Source organism: Phaseolus vulgaris, chromosome 10, assembly GCF_000499845.2.
Source record: "Phaseolus vulgaris cultivar G19833 chromosome 10, P. vulgaris v2.0, whole genome shotgun sequence".
Lineage (NCBI taxonomy): Eukaryota > Viridiplantae > Streptophyta > Magnoliopsida > Fabales > Fabaceae > Phaseolus > Phaseolus vulgaris.
Genome location: NC_023750.2, coordinates 32,122,935 through 32,145,639, shown reverse-complemented (window position 1 = coordinate 32,145,639; position 22,705 = coordinate 32,122,935). Strand labels below are relative to the sequence as shown.

Here is a 22,705-nt window from a genome sequence, read left to right as displayed (position 1 = left end):
GTTTTGTCGAAACAATCGATTGAATTAGTTTGACAGCAAAGTCAACCAAATTTAAATATGCCAAAACCAGTTTCAAAAACCTAGTATGAAACAACCGATTGAAACAATAAAACAACTGGTTGTTTTTCTACTTTTTCATAAAACACTTTTTTAAAAGGATTTGAATTAAACCAACTTTTGGATTCAAACTAAGAGTGAATTAACAAATTCAAACTACCCCATAACACACCCAACCAAGCTGCAATCAACCTTCAAGCTATCCATGGAGATTTGGAGTCATCAAAGCTCTTCTTCAACACTATATACTTAACATAACCCCCTGTGTGAAAGGCCTAGGAGGTCAGCAAAGGGTAGTAATGAACCTAGGGGTGCGCTTAGTGCGTATTGTCTAGTACGAGCAAAATGTTTTCTCTAAACCTAAGCCCATGTGTGCTAGGGCACAATGAGCTAGGTTGCATGTATGATGCGTAGCGCCTTGCCGAGGGTGCCTACGTGAAACAGATTGGACCCCTGAAGCTGGTACATGAGTTGGTACCCTGGTGGTTATTCTGTTAAGATTTTATGCACTCTAGAGAGGAAGAGTTATGTTCAGTTGCGACAATAAGAGAGTGTGCCCTAGAACAGAATATCTTCCTATTGCATAGGCTTTCAGTTGAGAATGGACTCTCATGATAGAAAGTTGTTACAAGAGGTAGGCTATAAAAGGGACTTGAAATCCCAGGTAAAGGTAGGTTGTTTCTAAGACTAAAACTAGTTACTTCTTGTTTCTACAAGCCCTGTACTGACTTGATCGTTAGAGTGCACTCAACAGGTGGGGGCCCCTTTGTCTCAATGGAGCCACTTTCCAACGTCTAAGGGGAAGAGTTGATTCCAACAGAGATAGACGGAGCTAGAGCTTGGGATTGGAGTCAACCGGCGACTAGGTCAACCGGCAAGAACAGTGCACATTAACGAAATATTCTTGTTGTTGAAATTATATTCTTGTTGATGAAAATTGTTGAAGGAACGTCTATAAAAAGGGTTTGAGACCCTGAGTAAAGGTAAGTTTTTTTTAGAACTCTACACTGATACAAATTTTATAGTTTGAATGCTCTCACTAACTTGATCGTCGAAGTGTGATCAACAGGTGGAATCTCCTTCGTTACAAAGTGTCTTCATCTCGGTTCAATACACCAAGCAAATTCGTTTCAACCCGGAGCTCACTATCAAGTCCGACCGAAGTCAACCAGCGAGAACGACTACTTTTAAGTATGTACATTGACACTTTGGTTGTTTTAAGACTAGAATGTTATTCATTAATGTTTGAACAATTTTAATGTTTAATTTATTTGTTTGACCAATTATACAAGTTAACACTTTAATTTTTAATTACCATCTTTATAATATCACCTCCTAATGGTGACAAATGTTAATGAAATATGTGAATATTCTAATTTTTACTGATATAAATAGGTGTGTCAAGTTAATATATTTTGATTGTAGTGCAAACAAATATATAAATTTGAAATATGAGTCAACCTAGTCGAGTCGAATTACAAAATTCATGATTTATCGAAAGATAAATCGAGTTAAGTTGACTTGTTTTTAATTCAATCCACGATGAGACGAGTTTACTCACTTTAACACTTTTAATTAAAATTTATTTTCTTCTAAATTTCTAAAATGAAAAAAAATCTGAATGACATATTTTTTAAAGTATATATATATATATATATATATATAATTGTGTAAAAAAGTGTGATGAAGATGTAATTTCAATTATCGTTTTAATATAGAAATGTTTTGAATTAAAAACAATTTTAGAGACACACTTGTAAAATAAAAAATAGTATTGTTTAATTTGAATTGTCGGAGTCAAAGTTTTGGAGTTATCGTGTGTGAAAAATAAGTTTGGAAGTTTGTGTAAGAAAAATAATTCTAAAAAATAGAAGCGACACAAAAAAACAGAATACAGGTAAACGAGTCATTTACTCGTCGTTTTAACTCCACCCTTTCTCTTTCTGAACTCTGTCCAAAAAATGTGTACAGTTTAGAAAAGAATGAACTGTAAGAAATAAAATAAAGTGAGATATACACAAAATTGTACTGCATACCAAAGCAAAATCCTGAAGAACAGACCATGATCATCCCTGCAACTTATTAAGCAAAGACCAAAAACAAAACGAGACCAAACTCCTTCCAATGGCTCACCACCAACTCATCGACTCGCTCACCTCGCACATCTCCCTCTACCACTCCCAATCCCCAAACCCCAACCCCAACCCTAATCCTAACCCTCGATCCTCCATTCTCAAATGGTTCTGTTCTCTTTCAATTCACCAACGCCAGGCCTACTTAACCGTCGTCGACGGGAATTTCGTCCAGATCCTCCTCCAGATGCTCGCCAAACTCCGATCCCACGGCCACGGCTCCTTCATTCTCCTCCCTGACCTCCCCTCGCCTAACAACCTCCCCACCCTCTGCTTCAAAAAGTCCCGCGGCCTTATCGCGCGCGTAGCTGAATCCGAAACCACAGTGCGGGCGGTCTTCGAGTCCGCGCGGTTGTTTGAGTCACGTGAGGGTGAGGAGGCCGCCAATTCACTGCCGCCCTCGGCTAGGCGGCTCGACGCGCTGACCCTTGCCGAGGGGTTTGTGGGGGATGTGGACCAGTTTGTGGGCGCCATGGACAGGATCTCTGGTGGCGGGTTCCTCCGGGGGGAGGAGGCCGAGCTTGGTGAGGATTGGGTGGAGCTGCATTGGCTCAAAGCGAAGGGGTATTATGGTATTGAAGCGTTTATTGCGAATAGGATGGAGGTTTCGATGAGATTGGCTTGGTTGAATCGCTGTGGAGGGAGGAAGAGGGATGTGAAGTTGAAGGAGAAGATGAGTGCTTCGGGTGTTGGTGTGAATGTGTTTTGGAGGAAGAAGGGGTGCGTGGATTGGTGGGGGAACTTGGATGCTGGGACCAGGAGGAAGGTCTTCACCACCTTCATTATGAAAGCTGCAAAACCCTTGGTACTTCCATGTGAACTTATTGAACTTTTAGTGTGATGTGTGAATTGCATAGTTAGTGTAATTTTTAGTACGATGTATGAATTGCATAGTTATGATAACTGCTTAACTTATTTCCATTTTGAAAAAAAGAGTTTACAGTTTTGTTAGGTAATGTGTAGGCATTTTAAAAGTCAAGTATAAAAACAAGAACTTATAAGTTTCCATTCCCATGTTATACATTGATTAGTTGAGAATGAGAAGAAGAGAGAAGTTAGGGTGTGTAACCTTTTTTTAAGTTGCATCAGTTAGCTTTGTTTCTTTTTTAAATCTTTTATTTTCATGTTTATATTTTTTAAAAATTAAGATTCTTAACTTTTGTAACGTTTTCTCCATATGTGTTTCACATAACTTTTTCTTTTAAGACGTAAACTCGAAAAAATTTACTAGATACTACTTAACTTGTGAAATTTGTGGGAGAGTTAATAAAAATTGATAATGGAAAACATATGTTGGTGGGATGTTAAGCAAAGACTAAGGATTCGTAAAGTGTAATGCTTTTATATGAGAGGGTAACAGTTAATGTTCCTAATGCATGCATTGTAGTTTATGGGGAAAGATATGTTTATTGTTTCTTTTATAAACCCTACTGGTAATGTCGTGCTTAACAACTGCTGATTTAATTGGGTAAACTATATTTTATATTTGTGCAAATTTGACTACCTGAAATAGTTTGGAGCAGTGGTTTGCGGACTGCAAGTTTTTTATTCCATATTACATTACAAATAAAATCTAAAAAATGTGACTAGTTATTCAAAGTAATATGCAATCATTCATTCTTTAAAAATTATATTAGAAATAATTATGATTCTACAAGATTGCTTCATTCCTTAAAAGGAAACTTTTGCAATGTCAAGGGAAAGCCTAATATAAGACACTGATATATTTTGTAGTGAACTTTGATATGTGCACCTGTGGTTTTGGGATCAGAATGCAATTTCCTTTTGCTTTTCATTATAAGCCTAATTGATTTGTGAATATTGAAGGTTACTGGTGGTGTTTACTGGTAATGAAAATGATGATGCTAATTGTTAATTATAAAGTACATTCTTTTATAGTCATTTTTGGCTACATAAGACTAATTAGTCTTTCATTTTTGGGTGGAGAGGGAATGCTGACTTCTTAGGGGGGAAGGGGGCTGGAGGAAAAGAAGAGGCCCTCATAAAAATCACCTGTACCTTTATTTTTGAAATTGGACGTATTTCATATTTTAGCTGGAGATGTTTATTGTGGCACGTTGAGTTTTCTGTAATAACCTAGCATGATTAAAGATATACTTTGCATATTGATGGATGGAATTATGGATAGATTCAAAATGATACACTAATTTCTCAAGGAATACTTAGATTTCTCTTTTAGAGTTTTATATTGCACTTGATAATTAGGAATCTGTGTTTTATAGAAAATAATATTGACTGTAATAGAAATATAGGAATTATATTAGGATGTGTAATAAAGAGAAGAATACAATGATACAGAGGACCAAGAAACTCCCATTTGTCTCTCTCTTTCTATTTTTTAAATGATTGCAGATATTCTAAGATTTTTAAATGAATCTCTAAATAGTGTAAAAGTTATTAAAACTGGACTAACCTTGTCAGGACTTGGTGGGTAGACTAGGTCAATTTAATGTTTAGACCGAAATTTCAGTCACGATGGGGCCAATTGATAACCTAGTTGGCCCAATCCAAAATTTTTAATTTTTTAATTTTTTTAAATATATAATATTTTTTAAAATTTTTTTTTATGGAGTTGTGTCATTCAGTTTTTTTATAAGGATTTGTGTTGTTATTAAGAATTCTATTTCGGATATTAGTTATTTTACTATGATAATGTTTTGAAATTTGAACTATGGAATCACATTGTCTCGAACATTTTTTTTCAGATATCAGTGCTTTATTATGTAAAGATTTTAACCGTTAGATTTGTAAATTATGTTTGACATGTATAATATCCTTTTATTTTTTAATGTTGACCAGGTCAATCAGTAACTTAATGGTTCGTCTATTGACCCAATGCTTTGACTAGGTCAATAACCACACTAGTTTTCACAACATTGTGTAACAATTTGGATAAAACTTGGTTCACCAGATTTTAGTGTTGCTAACTACTTCCATATTATTAACACATTAAATATCCTTTGCAATATCTAATCTTGGATGTGATGGATACTTTTCTACTTTCTATATTTATGACTTCTCAGTTCAATACTAGGGCTTATTATAAGTTATAGTATATTTTTACATGTTATGATCTATGTTAATTAATATATTTTGTGGCCTTTCTCTAAGTACTTGGCTGACTTATTTTCACAAGTTTTCAGACTCGTGATGTTTTGGAAGTGTCAAGTAGTGCCTCTGATGATGAGATTTGGCTATACAGTGTTGGAGTGGATAAATTAATGCAACACAATGGTCCTATCTCAGCTCAACGGATCATCTCAGTTCTTCCTGCCGATATGGAATTTGGAACAGTTCTTTCACCAGTCACTTTTTGTAAAAAACCAGCTGCTTTAGCGAGAGCCTTCAATTCTTTATTAGTACTTCATGAAGTTAATATGATTGTAACATCAAATCTTAATAGTGAATATGACATAGGAAAGCTTTTCTTTAGTTCGTTGGGTTCTGTCTGTACGATATCTGATTGTATATTAAGAAAACTGCGAGGATTTTTTATGGTTATTTCACTTGACTGCACAAAACTTGAACTATTAGGAGAGGCACTTGACAAGTCTTCATCAGGTAAACCTAAAGAAAAGCTTAGTGTTTCTAACCGGAAAAAGAAGGGACGAAATCGCAAAACTAAAAAGCAAAATCCTGTCTCAAAGACATGCACAGGTGATATTTCACATGAAAATCCACTCAAGGTACTAAAATTTATTTAAAGAGATGGCTCGAATAGTTTTATCACATTTATGCTACCATTTGCAATTCTGTTTTGTTCCATTTGATATTTCAGGACACTGATTGTAAAGGGGATAATAAAAAGAAGACCGATTTAGTGGGATTCAGGGAACTTCCTGCTGTTTGTATGGGGAAGGAGATTGCCATGGAGTGCTCATCATCAACTGTAAAAATGGTTGCAAAACTTTTTTCTTTAATCTAATTTATATTTCTTATAGATATAAATAATTTTTAACACGGAACTTATCATCAGGATCACACCCAAGGATTGGATGTTGGCACAGTAAAAGTACGGACCACTTCAAAAAGAAGTAGAAAAGAGAAAAATAAAAGTAAAAACATTGTCGTTGATAGTGCAGGTGAAAAGTCTCATAAATCAATTATGCATGCTGCCTCCACCACTGTTGTTTCTGAAGGTGAGGTGGCAATATGTGATAGGTTTTTGAATAGTTCTACCATTCAGAATGTCAAAAATGACAATTCAATTGGTAATGACATCATTACTTCAAATTCAAGCCTTTGTAGTAATCTTAGTGGGCTTACTAAGGAGAACAGTTCTACCGGGAAAGTTGAAGGAGAGACTGAAGATCTTGCTGAAACTGGCAATAGTTTAGGGCCTCAGTATTGCTTATTATCAGATGAAAGGAAAACTTTATGTTCTGGATTAGGTACTTTTACTTGTGATTTAGATTGTAATGCTGCTATAACTCCTCCTGTACCTGCATTGAAACAAGGTAGCTTCTTTGGCAAGGAAGATACCTGTCATTTGAACTCATTGCGTGTTGCCAAAGCTGATATAAAGTCGACTGCTCCTGACAAACCAATTAGAGAGGTTAATGTAAAAGAATTTGGGCTGTTGAATGAGCACGATAGATGTCTATTTGAAAGTAGAAATTCAGCTTTCTCAAAGTGCAGTCCATATGAGTGGCCTGGCGTACCTTCCATCTATTTTCCATCTTTTAATTCACACCTCCCTCCTGCCACAGATAGATTACATCTGGATGTTGGGCGCAATTGGCACAATCACTTCTGCCATCCATTTGTTCCCACATTACAGCAGGCAAGAAATCCTTCTATTGAAGGTGGATGCAACCCAATCCTTTCTCGTCCAATTCCTATGAGTTTCGACTGGCCCCCAGTCTTCCGAGGAGGCATGACCCCATCACCAAACTTTAAGTATGACTCTGGTTTTATATCTAGGAAGCAATGCACCTTTTCAAAAGGATTGGCTGTTCACAGCATGCAGGTTGATGCAACTGCTCCTGATGATGAAAGAAAAAAATATTCTGGGGATGCATGGGATTTACCTGACCTAACAAACACAATGGAACTAGCAGATGAATTTGACAATCACTGCTTATCTGAGGAAGAGTATGAGGTTCATGCTGTTTCTGGTATAGATTATAATCAATATTTTGGTGGAGGCGTAATGTACTGGAACCCTTCTGATTATCCGGGAAAAGGTTTCTCCAGGCCTCCCTCACTTAGCTCTGATGACAGTTTATGGGCTTTGCGTGATGCTGACATGAATAGAACTGTGGATGATATGGTTGCTTGCACATCTTCGTATAGTACAAATGGTTTAACGTCACCCACTGCTGCTGCATTTTGTTCTCCTTTTGATCCTGTAGGGACTGGGACCCAGACTGTTGGTTACATGATGTCAGGTAATGAAGTACCTGGAAAGATATTGCATTCTCCTTCAGTTACTGATCCAGCAGTGGATGAAGATACTTCTGGTTCATTGGGTAATAGTTTACCTGGAGAAGTTGAAGGAAAAGCAGGCGATTCACATCCATATCCCATTCTACGGCCAATAATTATTCCTAACTTGTCAAGGGAAAGGTTTGATCATAAAAGTCCCTGTGTTCCTCCCACCAGGCGGGAGCAGCCTCGCATCAAGCGGCCACCATCACCTGTTGTGCTTTGTGTACCACGTGCACCACGTCCACCTCCTCCTTCTCCTGTGAGTGACTCCAGGAAACACAGGGGTTTTCCTACGGTTAGATCTGGTAGTTCCAGCCCAAGGCACTGGGGGATGAGAGGCTGGTATCATGATGGGAGTAATTTGGAGGAAACTTGTTTAAGAATGGACAGTGCTGAAGTTGTGTGGCCTTGGAGAAGTAATAATCTTGCAGTACGACCTTTGATTCAGCCTTTACCTGCTGCCTTGCTGCAGGACCGACTGATTGCATTGTCACAGATAGCACGTGACCAGGAACATGTAAGAAAGATCCTTACATAAGTCTGATTTAGTATGTATATGTTGGTTTGACTGTGGGTTTTCAAATATGCAGCCAGATGTCACCTTTCCCTTGCAACCTCCCGAGTTACAAAGCTGTTCTGCACAGAGTGCAGCTTTATCTGTGATGCATGGCATTCTCCATGATGAGATTGACTCTTTCTGTAAACAGGTACTGGGCTTATTTGTTGATAATGTTATTAAACATGCTTTCTCACTTCTCACACTCCGCTGGAAGCGAGTGGATAACATTCTGTCCATTACAGCCTTTTTTCTCCTGCATGATCCATACTTTGAACTTCACATAGCTTGTTTTAATATCTTTATCCTTAGTTTTTTTATCAGTTTTATATTTGCATTCCAGTCCTTTATTAAAATCTTTACAAATAGAATTGCTATTGAATTTGTAGAAACCTTGTATTTCTTGATATCATCACCAGAAGACAAAAGAAGCTAATCATGTCGCTTATAATTTTTATAATGGAATCCAGGTTGCTGCAGAAAATATGGCCAGGAGGCCTTACATTAATTGGGCTGTCAAAAGAGTAACCCGATTTCTGCAGGTTCTGTGGCCCAGATCCCGGACAAACATATTTGGTTCAAATGCAACTGGTATGTCCCTTCCAACAAGTGATGTTGACCTTGTGGTTTGTCTACCTCCAGTGAGAAACCTGGTAAATTTTATAACTTTTTACATGTTTGTGTACTTGGCATCTCATTATTCTGACAGATTAACATTCTCTTTGTTTAACTTTAATAAAAAAAATCCAGGAGCCTATTAAAGAAGCTGGAATACTGGAAGGTCGTAATGGGATTAAGGAAACATGTCTTCAGGTATATATTGCAATAAATGAGGCCCTTTTTGCTCCCTGCACTTTTGACTCTCCATCTACTTGATGTCAATGTTGTTAAATGGAAGTGTCATGTCCATCATTGTGGAATGGCGAGGGGAATTTTGCTAGCTTCCATATTCAATTTGAAAAGGGGGGCTTGCTATTGCTAGGCTGCAGTGGCTTGTTTAAACGGCATAATTTTGGCCCTCTGCATATTCCACCACCTGGCATTGATTACTTAGCCTGTTGTGTGTGTGTGCACATCTACATTAATAAGATTAATATAGGATTTTGAGTTTTGACACTTGCCATGAATATATGAAGTGCACTTTAATATAAAATAATCCGCTCTTGCCTGCTTATTGTCTTGTTTTTTTTCTCTTTCAAATTTTACAAACTGGTTTATTTTATTTGGAAGAACTAGAAATAACATGCGATGATTAAAAATAAACATATTGGTATGATAGTAGTTGGTGGTTAGGACCTTTATATTCTGGAATTGAGAAATAGAATGTGTTGCTTTTCCCCTCAATCTTCCTGCACTATACAGATCTTTTGAATTGATCTTTCCGATTCTGTTTGGATGATATTTATTTGATCGCATTTAAAAATAATTTCTTATGGTGTTGTTTATTCTTGTCTGAAATTGACTTTTAATTTCCAGTTTCATCAATGTACAATTTTGATCCCAATATTTAATTGCAAGTGCTCCTGATTTTAAAAATTAAGTTATTCTGGTCCATTGCTTTTGCTAATACATTATCCAATATTTAGCAAAAAATGTTAGCATGCCTGTCAGTGATAATGATGTTAGTTACTTTTTCTCGCAAAATAATAATTGCCATGTTTAATAATAAGCTTTAACATCTCTTATCAATGAAAACATGTTAAACATTTTGTCACCAATCAGATGATATAATAATGTTGGACCATATTTGGTTATTTTTGGCAAACTGGAGGACCAAATGTGCTATTAAATTCTTATAGGAACCAAAATTACACATTGGTTAAACTATGGTGATAAGAAGTGGATTTAAACCTTTATTCTTTCTTTCTTTATGACGAAACAATATAGAGATTTCTGCTTTCTAGTGTGTATGTATATTTTGGCAATAGTAATACCAAGAACAATGTTGTTCAGTATATCAGACAATTGATGCTATTATATTTATGTGGCAGCATGCAGCTAGGTATCTTGCCAATCAGGATTGGGTGAAAAATGATTCTCTGAAAACAGTGGAAAATACAGCTGTAATACCTACCTCTCTTCTTTCTTAATCTGTTATTATCTATACTTAATAAGTGTACTCTTTTGATTTCTGGCCAGGTAACATTCTGTATCTTTTTTCTATCAGATTCCTATTATTATGCTTGTGGTGGAAGTACCTCAGGATGTTATTGTTACCACATCAGCTCCTATGATACAGTCATTAAATGAAGACCCACATCGTACTCCAGGTGAACATGGTAATGACAATAATTCTGATACCATCCAGTTAGAAGATTTGGGCACCCAAATGAAATTTGATGCTTTGAAATCGAAATCAGTTCGTCTGGACATTAGCTTTAAGACCCCTTCGCATACTGGACTCCAGACTACAGAAATGGTGATTTCCTAATGTCTATATGGTTTTTAATTACATAATCTAATCTTGTTTCAGTGGTTATATATGTTTTTCCCCTATTGGAACATTTACAAAAGCTCAATTAGGAAGTTTGAATATTTTCTTTGAAGTTAATTGACTCAAACATGCTAGTTTGTTTCAAAAATACATTTGTTTTTTTATTAATTTTTTTTTCTTAAATTTATATATTAATCCCAAGAGGTGTTAGGATTGCTCTGTTACATAAGTAGAATGCAGAATTGGATACCTACCAGTGAAGTGGTTCACTTATTTTAACTTTTTTAATGAGGAGAAATGTAACAAACAGTGCTTATTTGTACAAGGTCTTAAATTAGGGTGGGTTGTTAGGATTGCTCTGTTACCCAAGTAGAATGCAGAATTGGATACTACCAATGAAGTGGTCCATTTATTTTAACTTTTTTAATGAGGAAAAATGTAACTAAAAGTACTGAAAAGAAGGTTGTTACCATATTTATACAGAGTCTTAATGTATATCTTATGTTTTCCTCCTGTACTTCCTCCCTGGAATAATTCTTTTAGATATTTCAGCTTGATATATCACAATAAATTAGATGAAGAGTCTCAGATCTGAATAAGTCCAATGGTATGAATTGTTGATATCCAATGGTCTATCAACAAAATCAATTTTTTTAGTGAATGAGTCGTGGTTGTATATTCAGCTTTGATAATGTACTTGAGGTCAAATGTATCATGTGATTCTTTAATTTTGCTTCCTGTAGGTTAAGGAGTTGACAGAGCAATTTCCTGCTGCTACACCTCTTGCTCTGGTACTAAAACAATTTTTGTCTGATCGGAGCCTTGATCAATCCTACTCTGGTGGCTTAAGTTCCTACTGTTTGGTATGCATGATTACTTCCTTAGCCAATTTTCATTTCTCAATGAATTATACAAGTCCCTTTTGTACTGTAGTAGTAATCTTGTCCTCAGTAGTCTAGTGATGATCAAATGGAAAAAGTGAAAAAAAAAAAGATTTTACACAGTTTCTATGGGAAACTGTTCTTTAGATTCACTTTCCTTTTGAAATTGAGGTGGAAGTTGTGTTGGAAACAATTTGTTTTGGCAACTAAGTTTCTTGAAAAATTGTAGTCTGGATCTGCTAAAACCACATTTGTTTTTATTTTGCATGCAGGTCTTACTAATTATACGATTTCTTCAGCATGAGCATCATCTTGGCCGGCCGATCAACCAAGTAAACTCTAATCATTCTTGTTATTTAAGTCTGTATTTGTGGATAGACTTGGAGGACTAATAGTATTTTTCTATCATCATCTGAACTATTCTGAAACTAGGGTAGAATAGCATGCCACAATTTAAAGCGATTAAAAAAAAAATCATATTTTACTCTTTATTTTTCTTTTAATCAATGAGGATTTAGTATAAAAGAACTAAGCTAGCTATGGAGGGCTGTTATTCTTAATCCTCTGCTCCTTTATTATTTCAGATATTTTACGGCTAATAAATAAACTTTCATTTTCTGGCAGAACTATGGAAGCCTTCTGATGGATTTTCTTTACTTTTTTGGGTGAGAGAACTAGACTTAAATATATATTTATAGTTGCTACTAGAGACGACTTGTATAATTGTATTTTTGTTAGAATTCAATTCAATGGATTTTTCTTTTAGGAATGTGTTTGATCCTCGGCAAATGCGAATATCAGTTCAGGGAAGTGGACTTTATATAAAGAGAGAAAGAGGTTGTAGGTAATATGGACACCAAACTTTCTATCTACAGTGTGATTATCATTCCTTTTCCTACAGCCAAATGAAAATTATCTTATTTGCAGCATTGATCCAATTCACATAGATGATCCTCTTTTCCCAACTAATAATGTGGGGAGGAATTGCTTCCGAATTCATCAATGTATTAAGGTATTTATTACCAGTAACTTTTCCATATTTCAGTTGTCATACTTGGCCTTGCAATGCCATGACAAAAGGAGAAAGAAACCTGTGATTGATATTATCCACAATCTGTTAAACTAAATTTTTCATGCTTTTGGCAGTAAAGCAGTTTATAGTGTCTTTATTAACCAATCAAGCTGTCTACAAATTTTTCTGCAATGATGTTCCTGAAAGGCCTGAGGATGACGAATGTACTTTGAATAACCATGTGGGATGTGTCAGTTTGTTATTTTCTTAGAGGAAATGTATAAATGATTGTTGAAAGTTGCGGTTGAAGGACAAATTTGGTTAAGGTCTAGCAAGCAAGCTTCGTAAATTTACTATACAAAATTAGCTTCTAAGGTGAGAGTTGTTTGAGCTTTATAAGCTGAATATAAGTCATGTCTTTAGTTGATGTGAACTTAAAGACACCCTAAAAATTGTCTATGGCGGGCCAAGGGTACAAAATAATTGACATTAAAAGATTAAGTTGCAGTGTACCCACAAGGTGTGACAGAAGTGGCAAGTAGCTCGGACCCATTAAGCATATGATAACCACCATAAGGCGGCTTGTATTTGTTGGACTCCATTGGTTACATTTATGATATTTTTCTGAGTACTTAAGTTTTAACTTGATATGTTCATCGAAATCATTGCATATTATTGACAATTTATGGTTTCATCCTGAAGTTGATCCAATCACCTAATATTGAACTAAAACAAGATTCTTGAATTTATTTATGTTTGTATTGATTGCGTTGGTTTTATTTAAGAATTATGCTTTGATGAATCTGGCTTTTCTGGTAGTATTTCTCAAAAGTTATAATATTGGTGCAGGCATTTTCAGAAGCGTACTCTGTTCTTGAAAATGAACTCAAATTCCTAAGTAGTGATGGTGAATCAAGTTCCAGGCCACCTTACAGACTGCTTCCAAAAATCATTCCGAGTCTTGATACATCATAAGATTCTCACTACATGAAGACTGAAAAGTTATTTTTTCTAAAGGTATGGTTCAAGTCACCTTGGTGACACTTATTAAAATGTTTTTAATTTTATTTTACTTCATCTTAATCTAGATCTCATATGCCTTCATTACAGCAGGGGAAGTGTTCCCCTCATTCCTCTCAACCAAAAATTTTGCCACTTGAATTTGGGATGAGAGGGATATGAATACTCTTTTAGTTAAGGAAAATTATTCATACACAGCCAGTATTTCACTCATGTTTTATTTTATGCCAGTCAATAGTGTTAACATGCATATATTTTCTTTGCAAGTCAGTAATTGATTTCCCATTGTTACTAGCCTGATAACTTGGCAATACTAGATTACCCAAGATCTGTACATTTTTAACTAGTGTCAAGTGTGAAATAATGGGAGTGGGTGTACGCCCTTCTCTATAGTGTTACCTCACAAGATAAGTAAGTATGCCTCACACTGGCTGGCAGGGTGAATCAAAGCTCTATTTGTTGCATCTGTTATGTTTTTTCTTTCCAATGGCTTGTATGAAAGCTTATAAGGAACTTGATCTTCTGAGAAGAATTATTAAATCAACGAGTAAGTCCTTTGGATTGTATAGCATGTTCATAAAAGGTAAGAGTACATTCAATATTGTTGACCCTGTGCTTCAGGATGTTTGGATTCTTGACTCAAGAACAACTAATCACATGGCTTTGTTTCTTGTGCTATTCAATTCATACTTCAAAATGACTTGAAAACAACTCATTAAAGTTGCAAATGCTGATAGTGGATCCATATGCGTTTTTGGATGTATAACTTTAGAATCATCTATTGTATTAAAAGATGTTTTATACGTCCCATAATTGGCCAATAGTCTTGTATTGGTATAAAAACTCACAAAAGATTTGAATTGTTCAATAACGCTTTTTCTTCTATCTGTTCTGTCAGGAAGACGATTGTAATTGTTAAGGAGTAAAGTGAGTTATATCTTTGGATTCCAATGACCAAAATAAAACAGAGGTCTTAAGCCAACAAACATTAAAAAGATGGGCAAGTTCCCAAATAGGATTTCATCATAAAAGACTTGGACATCTCTCATTTAACCTTATCAAATCTTTGTTCCCTTGTTTGTTTACCGAAGAGTTTATTAAGTCTTTAAAAAGTGATAAGTGTCAAAGCATCATTGTGCATCCTATCCCACTTGAGGTAAAAGGAGTAATTTCCCACTTGGTTTAATTCACTCTAATGTTTGGGACTTGTTTTAGAATCTACTTTTGGAGTAAAATGGTTTGTTACTTATATTGAGGATTGAACTCATGTCACATAAACATACACTTTAAAATATATTAGAGGTCTTTGAAATTTTTATTAATTTTTCCATCTTGTCCAAAATCAATTTGAAAAAAGCATCAAACGAGTTAGATTTGATAGTGGCACTAAATATGTGAATCATGAATTCTCCAAATTTTTATCTCATAATGGTATTGTTTATGAAGAATGGGGTTGCAAAAGTGTAGAATTGTTGTCTTTTAGAAATAGCTAGAACCATCCTTTTAGAAGTTTGTTCCCAAAACCTACTAAGAAGAAGTTGTGTTAAGTGTCATATTCTTCATCAAGTTTCCTACTCATGTCTTAAATAACATTAATCCTATTGGGTCTCTATTGTCTTTTGTTTCCTCTTCTCCTTTAGTATTAAGTCTACAGTATCGAGTCTTTGGATGTGTTTTTTTTTTGTTCACTCTCAATCCTACTAATCACAATAAATTAGATCCTAAACCCTTAAAATTGCAATTATTTGTTATTCTTCTAACAAAAAGGGTACAAATCATTAAACACAATCTTCTTTTTGTTAGTCCTTCGCTTTAGGGGGAGAAAAGTCCTCCATCCTGTCATTATCATATATGTCTTAGTAGGATGCTCAAGATCTAAGTGATGAAGCTAACTCAAATAGGATTGAACTAACCTAATATGAGGAAGACTATTTTTTTGACAAAAAATACCTAAGAACCTACATTGACTCTAGATCATGAGAAAGAAGAGTTACGTGACTCGGTGGTGGGGATCCCTGAAGATAACAATAAGGAGATAAGTGTTATTGAGAATTTACCTATTATATTTCGTTGAAGAATCCACATCGGCTATAGATAAGGTCAAATTATACTATATTAGTATGTGCAAACCTCACTTTACAAGCGGATTTTTTATAGGGTTGAGTTGAATTTGAAGTCTTCTTTCTTAAGATGGTATCATAACCATTTAGAGCCTATCTTAGTCAAGTTTGTTGGGCCTTGTGTTACCCTCTATCGGGTTCCCCCCTAGTTCCTTGCTTGAGATGTTCAATGGTCGACATGATGTTGCGTGTTAAGGGGTCTACATCGACTAGACATAAGGCTAAATTATACTATATAAGTACAAACCTCATTCTTACAATCCAATTTTGTAGAATTGAGTTAGGTTTAAAGTCCGCTTAAGAATATTGATTAAAGGAAAAATATTGTTTTAAATATCTTTTTGGCCAATATGTTTGCTTCTTCCATGTTTTCAAAGTTTCTGTTTAATATTTGGCTAAGCAAGCTAAGCCCCAAATAGAGGCTTGCGTAGCCAGCCTTGATGCAGCAATAACCTTGCTTCCTCTGATCCATGTTCCTTGAATTATCCTTTGTTTTGCTAACCTTTCTGTACCAAGACCTAGCAAAAGAGTTTTAAGATGTTAGACGTGGCAATGAAAAATATAGTTAGTCTCTGTTTTCCTATAATTGTAAAAACTTAGAAAACTGAAAAATCAAGTTAAAAAGTGCTTAAATTAATATTATGCTTGACAAATTAAGTACAAAGAACACTTCTCAATGTGTAATGAATATTTACTAAAGTCAAAAACTACAGGAATCACCCTATTTGATTGAATGGGAGTCTAGTATGCCAATAGGTTAGTAAGAACCTAATTCAAGTTCATGGAAAATATATTTGAGCTTCTTAGTCTCCAGATGAAATGCTAATGTTTTCTCTTCTACTTTGTTAAGTATAAACATTCCTCGTAGAATGTTATATTTAGATTTTGTGCATGTAGGTTCTCTTGCAGTATTTAATATGATTCTGAGCTGAGTGTATTATTTCCAAGTTATTTTTAATTCTGCATTCTTTAATTAAAAATGAACGTTTTAGTAAAATTTCTCTGTTAAGCAGGTTCCTGGCTTGAGCAATGTTGTCCGTGCCAAAAAAATGATTTCATTCTGGTCAAGCAGAGTATGCATGGAAGATGATCACACATCTCGCAGGACAAATGGAATATCTTGAAGTTGGACAATGCAATATTTGTCATGCCTTGACATCCGAGCCCTGGTTATGTCAACTTCCAAGAAATGGATTAAAACTTTATCCTAGATATTGTGGTACTGATGGAGGGTGGTTAATCGTCGGTCTGCTTTATCATCTCGATTGGTTTAAGCTACATTATGCTCAGTCATTGTTTCAACTGACTTCTGTCAGGCATATTGCAAAATTGTATGCAGATTTCTTTAGTTGGAAGTAGTTTCTGCATCATTTACTTTTAAATATTTTGTCTTTTAATATTTAACATTTTCTTAGTTGATTTGAGGAGGCAAAGGTGGTAATTTGATGCTCAAGATTCATCTTCGAGTTGGCATTGTCGCCTAAAGAACTGCAAAGCCAGGCAAGTTTTCTCCGCTCCAGAATCTACATGAACGCTATAATTTTTTTTTGGTATCTTTTGATTGTTATTTTACCTTTTGTATTTGCTGATATAAGCATCTATCCTTAAATCTGCTTCCAACATTTGATTTCTTTAGTATTTATATACTTTCTTAGGAGTTATTTGGAAAGCTAGAGGGTCTTTCCTTTAGGTTTTTTGTTTGATATTTGATATCTCTTTTTCCTTTTTAACATCAAAATGTGCAGTTTTTGGATACATTAGAAATTCCTCATATCAACTGTCTTGCAAAGTAACTGGATTTTCTTATTGTTAAGGCTAAATAATCCATGAAATTATTCATTGTTTTGCAACTGATCGGAATAAAGATCTTATTATTGTGTGAAAATTTATAAAATGGTATTATCTTTATTTTATTTATTTTTTGCTGCTCTGTACTTAAGATTTCTAAGTTTTGGTGCAGTGGTAATGTTTTTTCTAAATGATGATTATGGATTCACGTTGCGGAAACAGCCTCTCATATAATGGAGCAGAGAATTTTTACCTGTGAACCTGTTAGATCCTCAAATGGGTTGTGGGCCGGAAAGAAATACGGGCTTAACAATTGTCTCGTGGGTCCGAATATCGAAGGTTTACACAAGAAGAAAGACCAAGAGGAACAGTTAGTTACTGATTAGTGGACTGTGATGAAAAGGAGGGGCGTGAGAAGGGGGAATCTCAGTGTATCATTCTGTTATGTAAATCCGTAAACCTGCTCGTGCTGCGGAAAAAAATCATTGAGTTCACTGGTAATGTAATTTTCTGTTGTATACTACATTACATTACCCCTGCCTTTTGGATTGTGTACAAGGAGGAACTTTGTTTTATCTTTTTGCTTTGTTTTTCACTTCTACCTTTCTATAATTACAGGTTGTTTCTGCTGCATAAGCAGAGGATGGAACATGGAAGCAACCGTGGAACAAGTTGGACGTACTAGATGGTTTCAGAAATGTGCTAGTGCATCAAATAATTGTTACCTTGTTTGGTAAGGATTGGAGTTGGAGATATAATTTTATATTTTTCAAATCTCCCAGAAGTTGACAAAAGAAAGCAAATACATTTCTGACTTCTTGGAGATAACATGCGTATCTCTTCATAAGGAAGTCTTGTAATGAATGGTTTCAAATTACACATCATTTAGTCTTTTCTAAAACTAAAGAACTTCAAAATGATGCTGAGAGAAAGATTCAATTAGTGTGCAGGGTCTATTTTAATTGTTGAACAGAAACACATTTCATTATATCGTCTAATCAATTAATGTAAAAATCGAAAATGAGAACGTAAAACAGGATAGAATAGAGGACGAAAATCATACACAACTTAGTGGTTTGACTATAATGAATCTGGGTTTATAACAGAGTCATCAATTTCCCTTGAAGTATATGAGAATTGTGTATCCCATAAAGAAAATGCCACGACCATTTTGTAGAAAAAATGAAACTTATGTATTTTTTCTTGAAATTAATTCCTTAATTTAAAATAATATTTAATTTCTAAAAATGTATTTTTTTGGATAGTTAAAAATGCAGAAAAATTAGCTTGAAGAAAAAGGTAAAGAATGAGAGCTTAATTTGTTTATTGCCGTGGTAAGAAAAGTGTAATTAATGATAAAAAAAATATCATGGTATGCTTTATTTCCTTATCACTTTACTTTTTGTAGGATGAATGTAGGATGAAGATTACTCAAATTGCCTTTTTTTTATATATTACACTACTTTAATAGTGGAACCCAGGTAAAATTCTTATTATTATTGTAAAATATATAAATAAAAATATTTAATTTATGAATAAATTATACTTACTTTTACTAATTATTTCCAATTTTTTTAAAATAAACACTCTCAGCTCTTATATTTTTAATAAAAGGAAATTCATACCTTATTTCATTGCGTAAATAGTTACCTCAGTACAATAAATTTAAAATAATCATAGTACACAATTTATTTGCACTCCTTGATGATTGAGACAATTGAGTATGTATTTTGTCTTCAATTTCACCCTATTACACTAGAACTAGTAGCTAAATTTCACAACATAGTTGCTAAGTTTCACACTTGGAGTCTTTTTATCAAACACACTGCTTTGGAAATTTTGTAGTTCTTTATTCTTTAAAAATTGGATCTGGCTATTCTTTTCCTATTTTCTGCTTTTGAATTTGTTCATATACTAAGCTAACTATGTACATTCTTACATATCCTTCTCTCCAACGCCTTCTATCCTCTTTATTTAAAATTATATTTTCCTTGTATATGTAAAATATCAATTCCCACAACAAGCTTTGTTAGAGTAATATTTAACAGACCTTACGAATTTTGATTAAATGTTGTTAAACAAAGTGCAAATATGAATATGTTTCATCTATTAGACGATGGTTGTTAAATATATTATATAAGACGCAGAGTATTTCATCTAACAGTTTCGTCTGACAAATTATATAACTCGTGTGTTCTCTTGTTTTATTTGATAAGCAAAGTATTTGTTAGAGGATATACGCATAGTTTCTAAGCTAACATTGTACCTAACGAAAATCATCATGAGTTTGTTTTGCACATAATGTTCTTGATGTAATATGAAAAAACAAAATAAAATGTATTTTCTTCGTGGCTTTAGCGTTGCAAAAGTGAATTAATCATCCCTAGTTTTAGTATATTTCATTTTTATTTTTTTTGGACATAAGTCTAGGGAAGAGAAGTGTTTTCGTAATCTCTTCTTACCACACTTTCTGTATTATACTCATTTTCATAACTTTAGATGAATAAAAATATGTGTGAATTCTTATCTTGAGTGTGTCATATAAGTGTGAATCACTTCTTCCTTTGCCTATACTAGAGTCATGCTTCTTAGGTTATCTCTTGTGTGACGCATTAAGGATTCATCAAAATTTAGGAAGTAAAATTTTTTTTCTCTTGTGGTTTCTTATCTGGTGAGCTAGGTCGTAAGTAACATTATCCATACTTGTTTATCTCATACATTGAAATGATGTAAGGTTCTTCCTAATTCTAATATTCTTGATTCTTATCTTGTGGGTTAGGTCATAAGTGACGAATCACCATTTTGCTTATCTCACGGGGAGTTTGAGTGGCATAAGTTGTTGTTTTAAACTTTAATATTATTTTGATGTTGTTGAATTAATAGAGGGCTAAGTTCAAGGAGGTTAAATTGTATTTAGGTAGATTTTCGCATTGTTTTTCAAAACAACATATTGATATTTTTAAAAGAACACTTATTCAAAAAAAAGAAATGGTTTTCATAAAAAACAATTGATAAAAAAAATTCTAAGCATACAATTCTTAAGGAACAAATCTGTAAATCATTACACTTAGAAAATGTTTAAATCTGTTTTAAGAAATAATTTCAAAAAAAAAATCAACAAATTATATTTGAAAACAACTTATTCTTTTTCTAGTTACAATAACAGAAAAAATATTAACATATTAAATTTGAAAACAACTGATTATTTTTATGGTTATAGAAAAAAATATTTCAACTTTCTAAGAACAAATCCAGCAAATCCAAACACAGTTTTTAAAGAAATTTTCTTATTTAAAGAGCTTGTAAACCTATTAATGAATGCAATTGTATATAAATAGAATCAATACACAGTGTTCCACACACAGTTGCTTAGCACATTAGTTTTTTCAATTCACATAGTCAAACAGATCTGCAGATAAAAAATAATTGATTAGTTTTAGAAAAAATCGATTGATTTTAAACCAATAAGAACAATTATGCAGAAAAATAATGTGCAGTGATAAAGAAAACTTAAAGCACAACAAGATTTATACTGGTTCACTTAAAACATAGCTACATCCAGTCTCACCTCAGAAGATGAAATTCACTAAATCACCAAAAGAAAAGAGCAACAAAAACAATTATTGAACTCTACAAGAACCAACCACTCACTGCAACACCCTAATTACAGTTGTGATTCCCATAAAGAAACCCTATCTTGGCACTTACACACAAAATTATAGAACAGTAATGAAAAGCAATCAATTCACCTTAACTATGAACCAAGAAATACAAAGGGATCTCCCAATTCACAACTACACTTTGAAGAACCTTTTGCCTTTAATTGGATGATGAAATTTAGGTACCAAGAACACTCAAAGATCCACAAAGACCAATTCTTCAAAAAACAACTCACTCTTAATTCTCACAAATTGTAAAAGTGTATTTTGTGTAAGAAATTCTTGGAACCTTTTTCAAAAAACAATCTGACTCTTTTATAGAAGCTAAAACAAAAATAATTTTAAAACAGAAAAGGGTATTGTCAGTAAATGAAACCGTTGAAAAATAAAACAATTTGTTGATTTTACTCAAAACAAGTAATTTGTGTGAAAACTAGTTTTTCTTACAAAGAATGTATTTAAACTGAAAAAACTTAATATTTTTCATATTAAAATGTAGTTTTTCAGAGGTCATTGCGGAAAAAAAATCTAAAACATTTCAGTATTTTCAATCAACTGATTTGAAAGATAGCAAATTGAAAAAAATGTAATTTTCTAGAAAACAAAAAATTATAACCAGATGAAAATATTTTTAATCAATAGAAAACCTTTTTAACCAATTAAAAAACATTTTAACTAGTTGAAAAAATATTTTGTTCTTGGATCCTTCATCATTCGTAAAGGAAAAAGATAAATCAAGACAACCAAAATAAAACCTAAGCTACCTAGACACATAAGGTAGCAGGTCTTCACTCGAGACTTCAATCATGAATTTATCAAACAATTTGGAATCCTTGAGATGTCCAACATATTTTGTATATTCTTGAATCTTTTTGGTTTTAATGGCTTTCACAAAATATAAGATCACACGTTATCGAAGAATTCATCAAAGAATCATTTCAAGAATCATTCCAAGAATTCATTTAGGAATTCTTCCTAAAAGCTTGAGTTGAAAGATCCTCCAAACCCAGGCAACCCTCCCTTGCGTTCAAAGATCTCTCAAAGCACATGTCAACGTCAAATATCTCTTGAAGGATGTGTTAAAACTATTTCACATTAACATACATTTTGATGTGCCTCATGTCAATTCTGAAAGGTTAATTGCCTCGTATGGTCTTATGCTTTACTCCAGTTTGGTTAACGAGAATTGATAAGTCATGTCAGTTATCAAGATGTTAATGTATTTAATGTTTCATGGAATGTATTTAATACATCTCTACATTCATTTGTGAATCGTCGACAACCTAAAGATAAACATTTGAAGTGAAATTTTCTCAAATCCATATATAAAGAAATATTTCAAGTTTAAGAACATAAAAAAAGTTATCAATAGTTATCAAAACGATGTGAAATTTGTTGCTCAAAGCTTTCAATGACCCAAGCTTCATAAGAATATTGTTCATGTTCGTTTAACAAATTAGTGGAGTGTTCAAACATTGCATTTATCAAAATACGTGTTTTTTTTAGATCACTCCTTAACCATGAATGGCTAGTGTTTCCTTACTTTTCCTAAGCTATTTTAAATTGCATGTTATATAAAAAGCTATAACAAAAGT

At 33.8% G+C, this 22,705-nt stretch overlaps 1 protein-coding gene across 1 annotated transcript; it reads left to right on the top strand.

The window, feature by feature from the left end:
- The first annotated feature begins 2,002 nt into the window (after nucleotides 1-2,002).
- LOC137818146 (uncharacterized) lies at nucleotides 2,003-18,393 on the top strand. The gene is made up of 19 exons (XM_068621399.1): nucleotides 2,003-2,994; nucleotides 5,354-5,896; nucleotides 5,989-6,108; nucleotides 6,187-8,157; nucleotides 8,231-8,347; nucleotides 8,667-8,849; nucleotides 8,947-9,009; nucleotides 10,188-10,259; nucleotides 10,364-10,615; nucleotides 11,374-11,493; nucleotides 11,784-11,843; nucleotides 12,136-12,176; nucleotides 12,278-12,355; nucleotides 12,439-12,523; nucleotides 13,373-13,540; nucleotides 16,677-16,994; nucleotides 17,079-17,163; nucleotides 17,624-17,948; nucleotides 18,070-18,393. Exons 1-15 carry the CDS (start codon nucleotides 2,182-2,184, stop codon nucleotides 13,496-13,498), a joined length of 4,644 nt encoding a protein of 1,547 aa, XP_068477500.1. The 5' UTR covers nucleotides 2,003-2,181; the 3' UTR covers nucleotides 13,499-13,540; nucleotides 16,677-16,994; nucleotides 17,079-17,163; nucleotides 17,624-17,948; nucleotides 18,070-18,393.
- The last annotated feature ends 4,312 nt before the right edge of the window (nucleotides 18,394-22,705 follow it).